The sequence below is a fragment of the Dipodomys spectabilis genome, unplaced genomic scaffold (genome assembly GCF_019054845.1).
Source record: "Dipodomys spectabilis isolate Male_0828 unplaced genomic scaffold, ASM1905484v1 ptg000197l, whole genome shotgun sequence".
Lineage (NCBI taxonomy): Eukaryota > Metazoa > Chordata > Mammalia > Rodentia > Heteromyidae > Dipodomys > Dipodomys spectabilis.
In genome coordinates this window covers 16814736-16829743 of record NW_024870874.1, presented here as the reverse complement: position 1 = coordinate 16829743, position 15008 = coordinate 16814736, and the positions used below count along the sequence as shown (strand labels likewise).

The 15008-nt window shown below is 47.3% G+C and overlaps 1 protein-coding gene across 2 annotated transcripts; it reads right to left on the bottom strand.

The window, feature by feature from the left end:
* Positions 1–5981: 5981 nt before the first annotated feature.
* Positions 5982–12193, bottom strand: Cpa1 (carboxypeptidase A1). 2 transcript variants are annotated; one of them, XM_042696047.1, is made up of 10 exons: positions 12108–12193; positions 11495–11576; positions 10787–11020; positions 10481–10582; positions 9849–9950; positions 9561–9671; positions 9085–9175; positions 8439–8638; positions 7737–7821; positions 5982–6225 (listed from the first exon to the last, which is right to left on the bottom strand). In XM_042696047.1, exons 1-10 carry the CDS (start codon positions 12170–12172, stop codon positions 6038–6040), a joined length of 1260 nt encoding a protein of 419 aa, XP_042551981.1. In that variant the 5' UTR covers positions 12173–12193; the 3' UTR covers positions 5982–6037. The 2 variants fall into 2 exon arrangements, with proteins under 2 accessions (XP_042551981.1, XP_042551982.1); XM_042696048.1 differs by having other exon boundaries at positions 9085–9178; positions 9564–9671.
* Positions 12194–15008: the final 2815 nt, after the last annotated feature.

Below are 15008 nucleotides of genomic sequence, written 5' to 3'. Positions count from 1 at the left end.
TGTGGGTTATAGAGACTGTCTTCTGTGTTATCTGACATTTAAATCCCTGTCTGCCTTCTTGCCCAACCCTGAAGATAATCATTAAGAACCAGTTCCAGAATGTTCTCAATGTCTTTACTGGGCAGCAGTTTTGTTTTTTTCACACATCTTTCAAAGATGATATCTTACAATATTTTTCTCATGAAATCAGAAATGTGGATTCTAAGCATCCACTTAAGGGCATGTTGCAACAGTACTTTATGCATTTTGATTACTTTTTTGAGAAATACCCATTTGTTCATAAAAAAAGCAATAAATAAGACTGTTTCAAAGGGTTCAGAGTACATTTAAGTAGCAATACTTTTCTAGATTTGTAGTGATTATTATTACAGCATCCTTAAATTGGCATCTGGTCAGTTATAAGAAAATCTAATGGCGCGAATTTGAGGCGATGGTGGTACTGGAGTTTGAACTAGGCAGTACTTTACAACTTGAACCATGCCTTTCAGACCTTTTTGCTTTAATTATTTTTTAGATAGTGTCTTGGGCTCCTTTGTCTGAGGCTGGCTTGGAGATCCTCCCACCTATCTATGCTTCCTGCTTAGCTAGGATTACAGTCATTACCACCAATCCTTGTTTGTTTGTTGAGGTCCAATTTTTGCTCAGGCTGACTTCAAACTGCAGTCATCTGCCTCCTGAATAGCTGGGTTACAGGCATGCATGTGCACGTACACATACATGTGTGCGCATGCATGCACGCGAGCGCACACACATCTGGTCCTAAGGGTGGCATTATTTTTGTCTTGAATTTTGACAGAGCAGGGTTCAGTGAATGAGTTTCTGTATTTGTCACCTTGAGACCCCTCCCCCTGCCATAGGGTCACTGTCTGGTGCTGATCACCTTTGTTCTGATTGTAGAAGCAAATTTTCCTCATCTGTGTAACATATTGAGCCACCTGATAAAACATGACAAGTGGAAAGCACTTACTGACTGATGGGCCACATGTTTACAAAGAGTATCAATATGTCTTCCCTTTTGAATTTAGTCTATAATCTTCCAGACAGTGCAGATTCCCTACGCAGAGCCAGAGGCCCTTGTAGAGGTGTTTGTCAATAAATGACTGACCCTGTCAAGACCAGTGGGCACTGTCCTGGCTATCATGGTGGCCGCTGATTCTCACCTGCTGCTCTGGAAGTGCAGAGCCTTTCTCTCCCGTCCTCTTGTAAATCTTGCTTTGGTACATGAAGCACCCACAGCCCTGAGGTTTTTGGATCTCTGGGAGGTACAGAGAGCTGGGAGTTAGGATTACTGGGCTTGGCTGCCACCTCCCAGGCATTTTCAACGTCCCTTCAGTAGCCTTCAGAACTCATCAAATGGAGATGGGCTATTGTTACCACCTGAGAGAGGGTTGTTTTTCAAAGCTTGAAGGTTCCAGCTAAAAACACTAGCACATACTTACAGGGAGCTCACTGTGTATTCAACAGGACTCCCAAACGCCACCTAGTACTTTGTGGCTCAACTGATACTCCCAGTGATCCTACAAGGCAAGTACCCTGTTTTCAGATGAGACTGAGGCTGGGGTGGAAGGGAGGCAGCTCATCCCTCACTGAATAGGTAATAAGAATCAAGGATCCAGGCCCAAAAATGGTAGCCTCTGAGCATGTTCCCATATGTATGAGCATGTTCCCATATGTACTCTGGACAGCCACAGCCTTAATCATCCCTGAGCCATGGATGCCTCTGTTTGCCAATGCAAACATAACTTCCTTGGCTTTTGCCTTCCCTTCTATCCTCATCACCAAGATTCTCCATCACCGATCCTCCTCCTGGGAGGAGGATCACTGGGAGTCCAGGAATGAAACACTAGTTCTTGAGACTATATATTTCCACCTTTGTGTCATCTGTCTGCTGTCCTGTCTTAAAGACAGTTGTTGTTGAGGGACACCTCATGAGCTTCCACTCAAGGAAAGGGAGTCACAAACTTTTAACTAGGTTGGGGGTTAGAGAAGGCTATTTTCCTAATAGGTAAAAACACTCAATCAATAACCCGTGTCGATTTGATTTGTGTCTGATCTCTTCTTTCTTTTGTGGTGCAACATGAACTGGGAGAACCAGGCTGTGGCAACAAGCCTGGGTTTCGTGGGGAAACAGGTGAAACCTCTCCTGCACACAGCCTGTTCCAGCGGAGCCCCGCTCCACTGCGTTCTGCTCAAAATGCAGCTCACAACACTGCTGCGGTTAAGCAGCGACTTCACATTTTCTCCTTTTACTTTGGCAATAAACACTTGGTGATCTCAGTCTCTGGGGTTGTTAGATGATGTTCATAGTTGGAGTTGCCAAATTAATGCGGATCCTGAAAGCTTCGGGGAAGAATTCATTTTTACCCTTTGATGGGTTTTCAGATTTGATGGGTACTCCTTGCTTTTCTCTGAGCTCTTCCTGGGTTTGGCCACTGCAAATGTTACAGTAGGTCACCTCCTTTCCTCTAGGTAACATCTGGATCTTGGCTTGTTTACAGGATGATGTTTGTATCATCATCCAAGCAAGAGCCCCTGTTCAGTGTCAAGTCTACCAGGTCCCACTTGCCCTTGCAGAACTGTGGCCAGGATGATGAATAGCTCTGCACTGGATGAGGGACTGGTGAGGTCATCTCTGGATTGTAGTCAATGACATTTCAATTTAACTTCAGGCCAAAACCAGAGAGCTAGGTATGTGTATCAATATTAAGTCCAGAGACCACCTGGAGGATTCCCATGGGCCACCCGTGGTTCCCAGGCCACATTGAGAACCACCTGTAAGAATCTAAAAAGTCAAAACGGGTTCGCTTAAAGGTCTTTGAGGGGGCCTAGAGAATAGGCATCAGCATAAGCAATTCCAAGCTGGCAATGGGAACCGGATATGAGCAGACTGGGCTCCTGGGAACTTCATGACAGAGTGCTGGAGAACGGCCTCCATGGAGGACCTGAGAAATCTTGCCCGGGTGACACTGCTGCTCCCGCCATCTGGAGTGTGGAGATAAAGAGCTGCAGTGCAGTGTTTCGGGAGAGTCAGAGAAGACGCGGGCTTCAACAAATTGTGAAAAGGAGTCTGAGCAAAGATTAAGATGGCTATTTAGATGTTTGTTGTTGAAAATAAGTTAGGGAATGACACTCACTGAGGATTTGCCAGCTGGGGTGTTTCAACACACACATCCACTCAGAATTGATTATGAAAGTAAATTGGAAGAAATTCTGGAAGGTGTAAATTTAACACTACCCAACGTACCCACAATTGTTATGGGAGGATATGCCCTTCTGGGCTGTGGTGTGTGTGTGTGTGTGTGTGTGTGTGTGTGTGTGTGTGTGTATGTGTGTGTGTGTGTGTGTGTGTGTGTGTGTGTGTGTGTGTGTGTGTGTGTGTGAGAGAGAGAGATGAAATTCATACTCAACATAGTATTTTGTAGCCAATTTCTTTTTTAAAAAATTATGTGTAAATTACATACCATCTAGTTCTCTCATTTTGAGTGCAATGATTTTATTAAATTTACAGAATTGCACGATTATCACCATAACCCACTTTTAGAATATTTCCTTCTCATAGCGAGCTGCTTTCACTTCAAGTGCTGTACCATTTTCCCATATCAACATGGACCTTAAATGACATCACAATGTTCTGTCCTATGAATGTGTCTGTCATGTGGGCATCAATGCTGACCATTATTTAACATTCCTTTTTCTTTGCTTTTTACTACTCCATTCTCATGTATTTTTTTTTTGAGATGGCCGAGTTTTTCTTTTATGTAAGCTGATAGCAGCACCACTTAAGAATGCCATGAGGATTTTCTTGAATAATACATATTTTAACTTGCTCAAATATTTTTATAAAATTAGTTTTTCCAAGTGGATTTTCTGGGCAGAAAATGTACTTAAAATGTTGTATGGAAATTGTCAAATTTGCAGAAAGGTGGCACAAATATATCCTCCCATCTTTCTGTCATTTTTTCCAGGTGCTTTATACCACAGAGTACTCAGTCTTATTTTTATGACAGATGATGAGAGAAAAATGGTGTGTTTTTCTTCAACAGGCAAGGCATTTCTGAGAATCAGTATCTTTCATTCATTTCTTGGCCTCTTCTGTTTCTTTGGGGAATGAATTATTTGTATTTTGAGATTTGAATTTACCCCTGAATTTGAATTTAATCTTGTGTACTTATTTTTATCCTAAACTCCTCAAAGTTAGTAAGACATTTCTGTAGAAGCTGCAATATTTTATAAAATTATTTTTAGATCTACACTTTTATAGCTTTAAATTTTTTACCTATCAGTTGGAAAAAATTTGCAGCTAAAAAATTAAATTATGCACTGCCATGTCTCCATTGAATGGAAATGTACTATTATTGATCTTAACGTTGTTAGTGAATGGCGCACATTGGCTGAGTGGTGAGGGCGGAGAGGAAAACAGAAACATAGTCCCCCACCTGTGGAACCTGCATTGCTCCAGAACTTTGCAACTTCCGAAAGCCTCTATCTTGCTTCAGCCTTGCTTTCTAAAGTACAGCTCTGAGAATGCAGAAAATATCCAGTTATATAAGATGTGTCATCATGCTAATTTTTTTCTTTCAGCACTTATTAAACAAAAGGTGATTAGCTTTCTACTTGGCCAAATTCAGTGGTCAAAATGGGTTTTACCTTGTCTATAATTCTTTAATGCAGGAATTGAAGGGAAGTGCTTTTCAGAAGATAATATAAAGAGAATTACCTTTCTGTAAAGACTGAAGCACTTTCTCCTTAAGTACCAGGCCTAAAACTATCCTCCTGCTCAGACTCCTAAGTGCTGAGATTACAGTTTCTATACTGCCATGTCTAGAGCTAGAAACACCTTTTTACCTTGTGTCACAAGTTTATACAGAAGCTTATGTCTAGTGAGCCTCATTCTTTTTATTTTTTAGAATGTTTGATAAGGGCCTGGAGGTATGGCTCAAGTGGTAGAGCACTTGTCTAGCAAGTACAACCCCAGTACCACCACCACCAAAAAAAAAAAAAGAAAATGAAAGAATATTAGAACATTTGGTAGGAAAAGCAATATTAAGTTTCTAAGATGAAAACCAATATCCCTTTTTCTAAAAAAGAAAAGCTATTTTATGTGAAGAAAGAGAAGACTCAAGTCAATAGAGCTGGAGACATCCTACTACCTAGCTTTAACCCCCAGTCCATATTCACAGGAGAAGATATGGAAGAAACAAAGGTCGATCCTAACTTAAAAGCTGGGATACTCTATGTATTGCGCTTACCACTAAGTGTACTATCATGGGCCTTGGCATAACCAAGCCAAGGAAGAGAACTCAACTCTAAAGAGCTGTAGGAAGGAGTAGAATGATAGAAACAAGAACACACAGGGATGCATTGGAGTCCTGTCAGGAAGGACATAGCAAATGAAAAGTAAACCACTTCTACCCCTAAAGGCAAAGCCTTTGTGATTCACTACAATTAATAAAATACCCCAGGATCAAAAGTTATTCTTTATCTTCAGTGAATGATTTCATTTCACTCAATTGCCTTCTCCCAATGTAATTCGGGAGTAGAAGACCACATTTTGCTTTAAATCTGTTTTACTTGGCTTAAAACATCTATTTCAGACAGCAGTGGCCACCAGGATTATTATATTTCACATCCAGATTATTGCTTTTATAGATGAATGGATACAACCAGCTAGACTATCGCACGTGCTGAATTCCTTGCACCACAGGGTACCAGGCGTTTGGTTAGCAGCTGTAGCTACTGCTTGCTATAGAGATAGGAACAAATCACCCCACTGGCAAGCTAAGCTCCGGGTGGTCTAGCTAGAACAGATGCCTCTAAGTACAACTTCACAGCACCCTGGAATGTGGGGGAATTTAGGGGTCATCTAGTTCAACCACCCACATATTTCCATCAAGACCTGCAGGAATTCAATCATTTCTGTCCCCTGCTTGACAAGGTGGCCACACTATGTGCATTCCACACACAAACCCCCAAGATCTTGCTCCTTATACAGTCAAACTTTATTTGGTTGCCTGGGTGGGGGAGCCACAGGGTTGGTTCAGTAGGGGTGATTCAGAGTATGCTCCATGATGGTCAGAAGTGCCAGCCATGTCTCCTGGGCTGTGGGGATGATCTGTGAGGCTGGCAGCAGGAAGCCATAGCGCCCCGTGTCTCGAAGCTCAAAGGTGAAGGAGTATTTAATGCCCTGGCTATAGGTCCAGTCAACAGTGCTCCCGCTGGCTTGATCTGGGACAAAAGCAGGAGCAGAAAGGAGCAAGGGTCAGTTACTTTGGAAATTTCACAAACCTGGTTAGTGACCCAAAGCCCAGAGCTACATACATGGCCAAGTGGAGTTTGGGTCTACCGGAGTCTACTGTAGACAAACAGCCTAGCTTCCAGGGATCTCCAGCTGGCACTAAGCCCAAGGCCCAAAGTGGAGCCCAGTAATGTTGCCCTATTTATCCTCTGGGGAATGCCAGAAAAGCGATGTGATTACAAAAGCCTGTCTGAAAACTCTCCACCCAACTGTCACCCACGATGACACCTCTTGAGAAATTAGATTTGCTCTCCCCCTAACCCCTGGTGGTCTGGTCTGTAGGAGAAAGTGCAGATTCAGACTCAAAGCAAAATTGTCCCCTATCTTCTAGAAGGAAGTTTGTCCAAGTTTGCAGTAAATAATAGGTCATGAAGGCACTCTCCTTGGATTGGGCTGCATAGCAGGAGTGAGCAGCATGTTGGGTTTTTGTTGAATGAGTAGCGCCAATTAGTGTACCAAAAGGACTCATTGTGATATTCCCACACATGCAAGTTAGACGTTTAGCTCAACACTGCTGCAAGTTTGAAACAGCTGACCCAGGGTTGAAAGAGTTTCTAAAGAAAGCCTGGGATCCAAAGAGGTCAGCCTTGGGTAGGATGACAACTTGCTTGTCCCCTAAAACTTGGTCACAATCACTAAAAAACAAAGTCAGTTCTAGCCCTCCCGTGCCCCCCTCCCACCACCCCCACCTTCGAAGGCATCACACTGATCTACTTGGCTAGGCCCCAAACACTCCAGCCAGATCACACAGCGCCAGCTTTGCTCTAGAACGTTCCCCTGCTTGGAAGGCTATTTCTTAGATAGCCTCTTTACTCCCCCTCACTTCAGGGTTGGCTCAAATTCCCCTGTGTCAATGGGGCCTGCCTCTGGCCCCAGTATTCAACCTCTACCCTAATTGTCCTGATTCACCCCGTCCTGCTCCAGAGGGAGCACTAACACTAGTGTCACCTAACACTAAGCTCATTGTCAGTGTCACCTAATGCTAAACTGCTTGTCGTGTAACTTTCCTGATCTTTGCTTGTTTTCTTCACCCTGACACACATAGCAGGACCTGGTACAGAGAAGGTGCTCAGTAAACACTTGCCAACTGAATTTCATTTGGTGTAGCAATGCCTTTCCCTGGGGCATCACATGTATGGTGGAAGTCAGTGGGGAAAAGACTGAATAGATTCCCTAAGTAAAGGGCAATGGAAGAGAAGTGGTTTTTGGTTTTTTTGTAAAGCAGAATTGCCTGGTGATGTACAAAGCCATCTATTCACAAGGCTGGACTTAAACACCAGGTTCAGGGGACAAGAGGGCTCAGAAGAAACTCAAGTCAGAGTTCATGACCACCCTTCCAGATGGCCCAGACGAAAACCATTCACAGGGGCCCTCATCCCCACCCCCTATGTTCCCAGACCTGGGTACCTTGGGCAGAAAGAGCCACTTGATAGCCACTTACAAATTGCCTTGATGATGCTGCCATACTTAAACTTGGTCCCATACAGAGAAGCCAGGGCTGTTACAGCAGACTTGGACAGCTGATCCTGGAGAAAATAGGTAGGGCCTCCTATCAGGACCAGGTCAGCCTGGGGGCTGACAGAATGGTCCAGGAACAGGCAGCAGCAGAAGCATGTCCCTGGCAAGGAGCCTTCTTAGCCATGAAGGTCAGCCCTGGAGTTGACAGCACCTCTCTTCCTGCAAGATGGCTGTCTGGCACTTCCCTGTCTTTTGATGCCCTTGCGGCTCCAGGTGTAGTGCTGCAAGTTCAAAGTCTAGCTCTGCCTGCCTTCCTCATATGATAGAGATGACTCAGCCAAGCCAGGGACTGGTAATCCTAGCTACTCAGGAGGCTGAGATCTGAGGATCACAGTCCAGAGCCAGCCAGAGCGGGAAAGTCTGTGAAGCTCTTATTTCCAATTAACCACCAAAAAGCTCGAAGTAGAGCTATGGCCAAGTGATAGAGCCCTAGCCCTGAGCAATAAAGCTAAGGGACAGCATCTAGACCCTGAGTTCAAGCCCTAGGGCCAGCACAAAAAAAAAAACAAAAAAGAAATGACTTCGGTCACTCAGAAAAAGCTGAGCACCCTGAAGACTCTCAGCCCTCCAGAGTTCTGATGGGTGGAAATCCAAGCCCATAGGACAAAGACAAGTCTGCACCTACCAGCTCTTCCTCATCAGGGGCTGGTTGTGATGTGTAGCCATAGGGGTAAAGGAGCAGCTGGGAGTAGCTGTGGATGGAGATAAAGGCCTTGATGTTCCCATGGGCCTTCACAAAGTCCACAATGGATCTGACTTCCACTTCAGAGTTGGCAAACTTGCCACGGTATGTGTCTGAGCATGGGTTGCTGCTGGCTCCGGGTTCTGTGGGCAGACCAAGAGCATAATTGGCATGTGGTGGCGCTTCTATGCTTCCAGGCCTCCCAGTTTTTTGCATGACGTTGAAGGAAAGAGGAGGTGTTCGGTCCCATTCCTAGATTAAGGAAAGGCCAATCTGGGGCTCTGCCTCCCTCCACAGCCAGGTTTGGGCAGAGGCTGGAAGAGGAAGGGGCAAGTTCCTTCTGAATGGAAGGAAGTTAAGCTAGCAACCCTGGAGACAGGCTTTCAGATCTTCCTTCCATTCAGAAGGAACCTGCTTTTTAGAGACAAGGGCCCAAATCTCTGAGTACTGCCTGGAACCCTGAGCAGGACTGACAGCCCACCCCCCACCCCACGTCCCCGGGCAGAAAAGAAGTGAGGTATTTAAAGGTAGGGTGAGCAGCTAGTTGGGGTTTTCCCATCACTGCCTCCTAGATCACTGTGAGCCTTACTCCCAAAGCCGGCGTCCCAATTCCTGTTGGGGTCCACCCCAACACAGATGGAGCCTGCTGTTTTGGACCGAGTCTTGCGCCACATACGATTCTGAGGAAGGAGAAGGGTTAATCAATCCACAGCCCACGTGGGACCACTGGACACAGCATTTGCAGGAAAGGCTGGGGCAGGACCTCTCAACTGAGGACCATCTTGACCTCTGATCAAGACATTTCATGGTGTCTGAAGATGGTTTGAGTTATGACTGGGAGTGGAGTTTCAACTAGCCTCTAGTAGGTTGAAGGTCAAGACATTGCTAGGCATGCACAGGACAGCTGCCCACAACAAAGACCCAACCACCCAAAATGCCAGTGAGTGCCAACATTGAGTGTCCCCAGTCCAGAAGGACAGCTCTACTAGGCCCTCCTGAGATTAAATGTTGGCTTATGGGTCTCAGAGGTGGATTCTGCTTTTCCTGAGAAGAGGCAGCCCGTACCGAGCTGTGGGTGAAGGCAAAACCATCAGGATTGGTGACGATCTCCAGGAAGATGTCCATGCTGTCGAGAATGGCGGTGAGAGTTGGGTCCTGGCCATAGTCTTGGGTGATCTGGTGGGAATAGGAGGCGAGAAGGCAACATGTCTGGCATGTTAGAGCAACAGACGCATTCCCTGGACTCCCTCTGTGGTCGATGCTTCTAGAAGGGAAGGGGGAGATCCAGGCTCCTGGGAGCCTTGGACACCAATGGCCCACCAGATGAGCACTCTCCATTCCCCCCAGCCTTACCTTCTTTGCAAACCAGACCCCACTGGCCTGAGTGACCCACTCCCTGGAATGGATGCCAGTGTCGATCCAGATGGCTGGACGGTTGTCACCCCCAGTGCTGAACTGCAGGATGCAGGAAAATGGTAGAGGGGACAATTCATAACTGTGACCTTGTCCCAGGCCCGTGAAAGAGAACCCATTTGGACCAGAGGCCACTTGCTCTGTATATCTAAGGTGAAAGTTCTGTTTGTGGGGCCATCCTTCAGGTGAGGATGGGGCTGGGGCCCGGACAGGGATCCCACAGATCTTGGCCTCCTGCCTTCAGTCCAATAGGAACCAGCCTGACTTCTAGGCCTGCCCCTGTTCTGCTGCCCAGATCATTCTCTGTGGAAGGTCACCAACAAAATGGTTTCTCTGGACTTCCCAGACCATGACACTTTCCATACTGATTGGAAACACTTGAGTCACATCGAAGTTGAAGTTGTATACATACTTCTGGGCCAGCATGGAAACTTAGATGTTCTCAGCGTTTATGCAGGAAATGTATGTCACGGTGTTTTCCCTGACACTTCCCAAAGGAGCCCACGCAGGAAGACAGGCGCATCCTTGCAAATGTGTCTTTGTACATCAATAGTTGGGCATGCATGCATTACCTTTAGTATGTAAATGGGACGACCTTCATAGCTGTTACCAATCTGGATCTTGCTGGCAAGCTGTGGGTTCTCAGCTACCAGTAGGTCCATGAAGTTGTAGATCTGAGATGAAAAGGAAAAGAAGGGTCTTCATGGCTTTCCTGGGTACCCTGATTCGCCCCTCTGCAGCCCTGACCCAGACAATGCTGGCTGCATGGAAAGAGCAGGGACCACCCACACCCAAGCCTGCCTGGCTCTCTCTGGCCCACATTGCACCTTGATGAAGAGCATGTTGCTTGTGGGGAGTGCCCACCAGGATGCCCTCACCTCCTCCAGGGTGTGGTAGGTGGCATAGTTAAAGGTGTCGGTAGATTGGGCCCGGGCCTGGAAGGAGGACATCTGCCTCTTTTCCTTATCCAGCAGTGACTGCACATCTTCAATCATGATCGTGTAGCTGATGCCATGCGATTCCAAGAAGATTTTGACAGCCTGAAGACTGGAGAAGGGCACTCGGACATCGATGGGGGTGCCAGGTCGGGATGGGTCCCGCCAGAAGTCCAACTGGAGAGGAGAGGAACAAGCACTATCACAGTGCGCTGGTGACACCAACTAGGACAGCAGACTAGGACACGCCCAGCCTGGAAGGGGTGTGGACACCAGAACTCCTGCAGAATGGGGGCTGGGGTATGCATGAAAGGAACAGAGAGAAGGGGAAACCTGGGAGACTGGAAGAATGTCTAGTGTGGACAGGAAATGGCCAGAGTGGTGAGGGTAGGGTGGGGAGGGGGGAGAGAAAGAGGGAGAAGGAGAGAGGAAAAGGAGAGAGAGAGAGAAATGGAAAGGGGGTTCTGACACTTGGTCAGATGCTCAAGGGCAGAAAGATCAGAAACTGGAGGAAAGGAGTTGAAGTTTACTCCCTAACAGTGATCATCCCAAGCACCAGGTGGCTACAGAAGGCAGCGGAGCTCCGGGGTGGGCTCAGGTGTTCTGGAAGGTTTCCTTGGGCCTCAAGGAGGCCTCCTCCTTGCCTCTGACCTGCAGATGCTCCAGATCCTCCAGTTCCTTCACCATCTGTACCTGGGCCTCATTGGCTGCTGAGACTCGGAGCACCTGGTGCCTGGGCAGAGTGGGTTCACTGAGTACATGAAGATGCCCCTGTCCCAGCCATCAGCCACCCCATGTAGGCTGAGAACGGTGGCCTGAGTCGCCAGGCTGGACATAGAATGTTTGAACCAGACAAGTGCAAACATGAATGTTCTTAGCAATGAGAGGGAGGTGGGGGGCCTGGGCTCCCTCATCTCTTTTCTCTTTGTCTTTAGACATTTCTAGACTTTGGTTCTGCCCTCATCCTAGATTAGACTATTTTTTCACTCTCCCCAAGCCAACCAGGCCTCCTCCGCCTTCCTCCTCTTCAGAAAACTACTCCTCAGAACTCAGCAATCTTCAAGGCTCAGGAGATTTCCCTAACCGCCTGATCCTTCCCAGCCCTGCCCTCCCTCAGTAGTCTACTGTGCCAGGGTGGCACCCATCTATACTCTCTGGCTGTGCTCCCATGTCTGTCTGTCTGTCTGTCTCCTCCACACATTGACTCGGGATAAATCCTCTCATCATCCCTCGGGGAATCCCCTCTTCTTCTCTACACTCTTACCCCACAAAGTCTTCAGTGCTGAAGACAGCCCCCAGGAGCACACTCAAAATCAGCAGCCCTTGCATTCTGAAGCTAGCTGAGGTCAGGCTGAGGCCTGGGGCCTTTTAAACCCAGGGCAGAGGTCTCCTAGCTGTGCCTGAGAACTGTTCCTCCCTTTGCACCTGGATCAGATCTCTGGGGAAGGAAGGATGGGAGTTCTGAGCACTGGCACCTTTTCACCCTCCCTGATAAAATGGCTGGGAACAAGGCAGCTGGAAAGATAACCTTAGCCTGAGGGTCAACTGACTGAAGGCCTACCAGTGGGGACTCACCTGCTCCCATAGCCTTAAGGACTTTGTTATGAGTGGGCTCTATCAGAAATATAAGCAGATATGTTTATATTCTTTTATTCCGATCTTACTAACATTAATTTTATTTATTTATTTATTTATGTTGGTCATGGGGCTTGAACTCTGGGCCTGGACACTGTCCCTGAGCTCTTCAGCTTAAGGCTAGTGCTCTACCACTTGAGCCACAGCGCCACTTTCTTCATTGCTAATATTTACTCCCAGTCACACATTACTCTTAATGATACAACAGGTTACAGAAGGGGTTCAAGTGGTGCAGGGTTCAAAGAGGCCTTGCTGAAGGCAAAAGCTGATGCAAATAGAGTCCCTACAGGTGGTTAGATAAGATATTAACATAAGGAGTCCAGTCCTTGAGCTGCCAAAGCACAAGCTGGGTCAAGGTGCTAAGCTGGGTCCAGCTACTGGCTCTATACAAATGACCATGAGGAGGCCAGGTGAAGCAGACTGACATTATGCTGAGCTGAAGCCCCAAGAACAGAAGCTGAAGTTCATCACCTGTCACTAGCCATATATGCATTGGATGGTCTGATGATAAGCGAGTAGATGCCGCTGTACCTCAGTGTCGATGCCCCTTCTTTAATATGATCCAAGTTCAGCAGTTGCATCATTCATTGGTCAAATGAACTTGATAAGCTCTTAGGCTTTTTGTTTGGTTTTTGTTTTTATCTGATATGGTTTTGGTACACCCATGTAGACATGTGTTCCTGATTTAATTTCACAAGTTCATAACAGCTAATATATTTTTTTTGCAAGAATAAATTACCTTATTAGTCTGTCGCATGGTTTGAGCTGGCCAGATGGTGGTTGTTTACTTGCACAAACAAGATGCATCGTCATTGGCAGCAGGATTCATGCACAAAACGAAACAAACTGCTGTTTTATCCAATGGAGTCACTCAAGGTAAAGAACAGCTTGAAAGCCACTGTTCTGTGTAACATGAAATAACTTAGGTCATAGCCTCACCATTACCACACGTACAACTGGACTGTTGTCCTGCTTGCTGACAGGGCAGTACACATGTGCCAGGATGCCAAGAGGCCACACCAGAGCAAGCTGGGGCCTCGGTGCCCATCCAGCTCCTGTATCTTCTTGGATCCTCTGCCCTGCTCTGTGAAGAATACATCCATTTCTGGGCACCAGGCTATGGAAGGGGACTCCTCGTCTCCACTTCTACTGCCAAAGTGATTCTGTGGGGTTTACGCCACAGTAGCAGCAGCTGGGCTGAAATCCAGCTCTCCTCAGTGTCGCCTCCACCTCACCATGCGTCCCATGGTTCCTTGGTGAGAAATGGACCCAAATATCCTCTGAATAAAAAAGGTAGTGGGAAGGTGGCTCAGTGGTAGAGCGCTTGTCTTACAAGCATGAGGCCCTGGGTGCAATTCCTTAGCACCACATAAGCAAAAAGAAAAAAGCCAGAAGTGGCACTGTGGCTCAAGTGGTAGAGCGCTAGCCTTGAGCTGAAGAGCTGAGGGACAGCGCCCAGGCCCAGAGTTCAGGCCCCACGACCGGACATCCCCCCCCAAAAAAAAAAAATTTTTTTTAAGGTGGTGGGAGACAGCACCAGATCTGTGCTGGAACTAACAGCATGCAGGAAAAATGGGGACTCGTCAAGACAATGTTGGGCTCTAGCTCTCATCACAGACAGGTGTAACCCCAATCTGACCAAATCCACAGGGGCTGCCTGGGACCGCGTGTGAGCTCCACCCTGTCAGGGCCTCAAGGCTTGGGTACCAATGACAATCCAGGTAGCTTTGTTTAGTTTCCCTCTGTTCCCTCTGCCTCCCCATCCCAAGCCCTACCTGGCCAGTCTTCCTGTCCATTCCAAGTGACAGTGACCTCCAAATATATACCCATACCCCTGCCCATGTCTAACTCAGCCCTCAGGTGACGTGGCAAGTCCACGCAGCTCTGGCCTCTGAAGCCTGCCTGTGCTTGGAGAAGCTGCAGTAGCCAGAAGTCTCCAAGCCTGGGGACAGTGCAGGAGGCTGGGAAGACAAGGTCCTTGAGAGGCCTCCTTGGATTCTGCCTTTATAACAGAGTGCCAAGGAGACACTTGGTCGTTGGCTGGGAAGCCGCAGAGCTGTCGCTGTCAAGTGCTGTGGTGGTTCTCCCCAGAAGAGGAGGCCAAACTTGTGTCTGGAAGAAGAAAATGCCACTCCACGGCCCAACTCTCAGAATAGATGCCTGTGGCAGAGGGAACCTAGTAAGGGTTCATACCCCACTAAGTGGGAAGTGAGGGTGCTTCTGCTAACTTTGGGAAAAGAAGTGGGGGTGTACACTCCAGGAGAGGGAAATGGGTTACCCCCAGAAATGTGGGGACTGGCAGAGGAAGAGCAAAGATCGGCTGAGGTTACCCCATGAGTGAGCCACCGACTCCAACACCAAGACATCTTCAGTTCCCTATTTTCTGTCTTCCTTCTGCATCTCCAGCACAGTTCTATGAAATACCCCCGCTCCCGTCCTGTGGTCTCAGCTTTGCTCTGGGGAGTACTGCGAGGTGGGCTGAAGGGAAGGGGATGAAAGCCACAGAGCTTAGTGAATCTGGGCAGGAGAA

Excerpts from the sequence above, each read along its gene's own strand:
- Cpa1 (XM_042696047.1), bottom strand. The coding sequence starts at position 12,172 with ATGCAAGGGCTGCTGATTTTGAGTGTGCTCCTGGGGGCTGTCTTCAGC. Across the intron at positions 9,672-9,848 it reads GGGTCTGGTTTGCAAAGAAG|ATCACCCAAGACTATGGCCA; the intron begins GTAAGGCTGGGG and ends TATTCCCACCAG. Across the intron at positions 7,822-8,438 it reads CCCCTGATGAGGAAGAGCTG|GATCAGCTGTCCAAGTCTGC; the intron begins GTAGGTGCAGAC and ends TATTTTCTCCAG.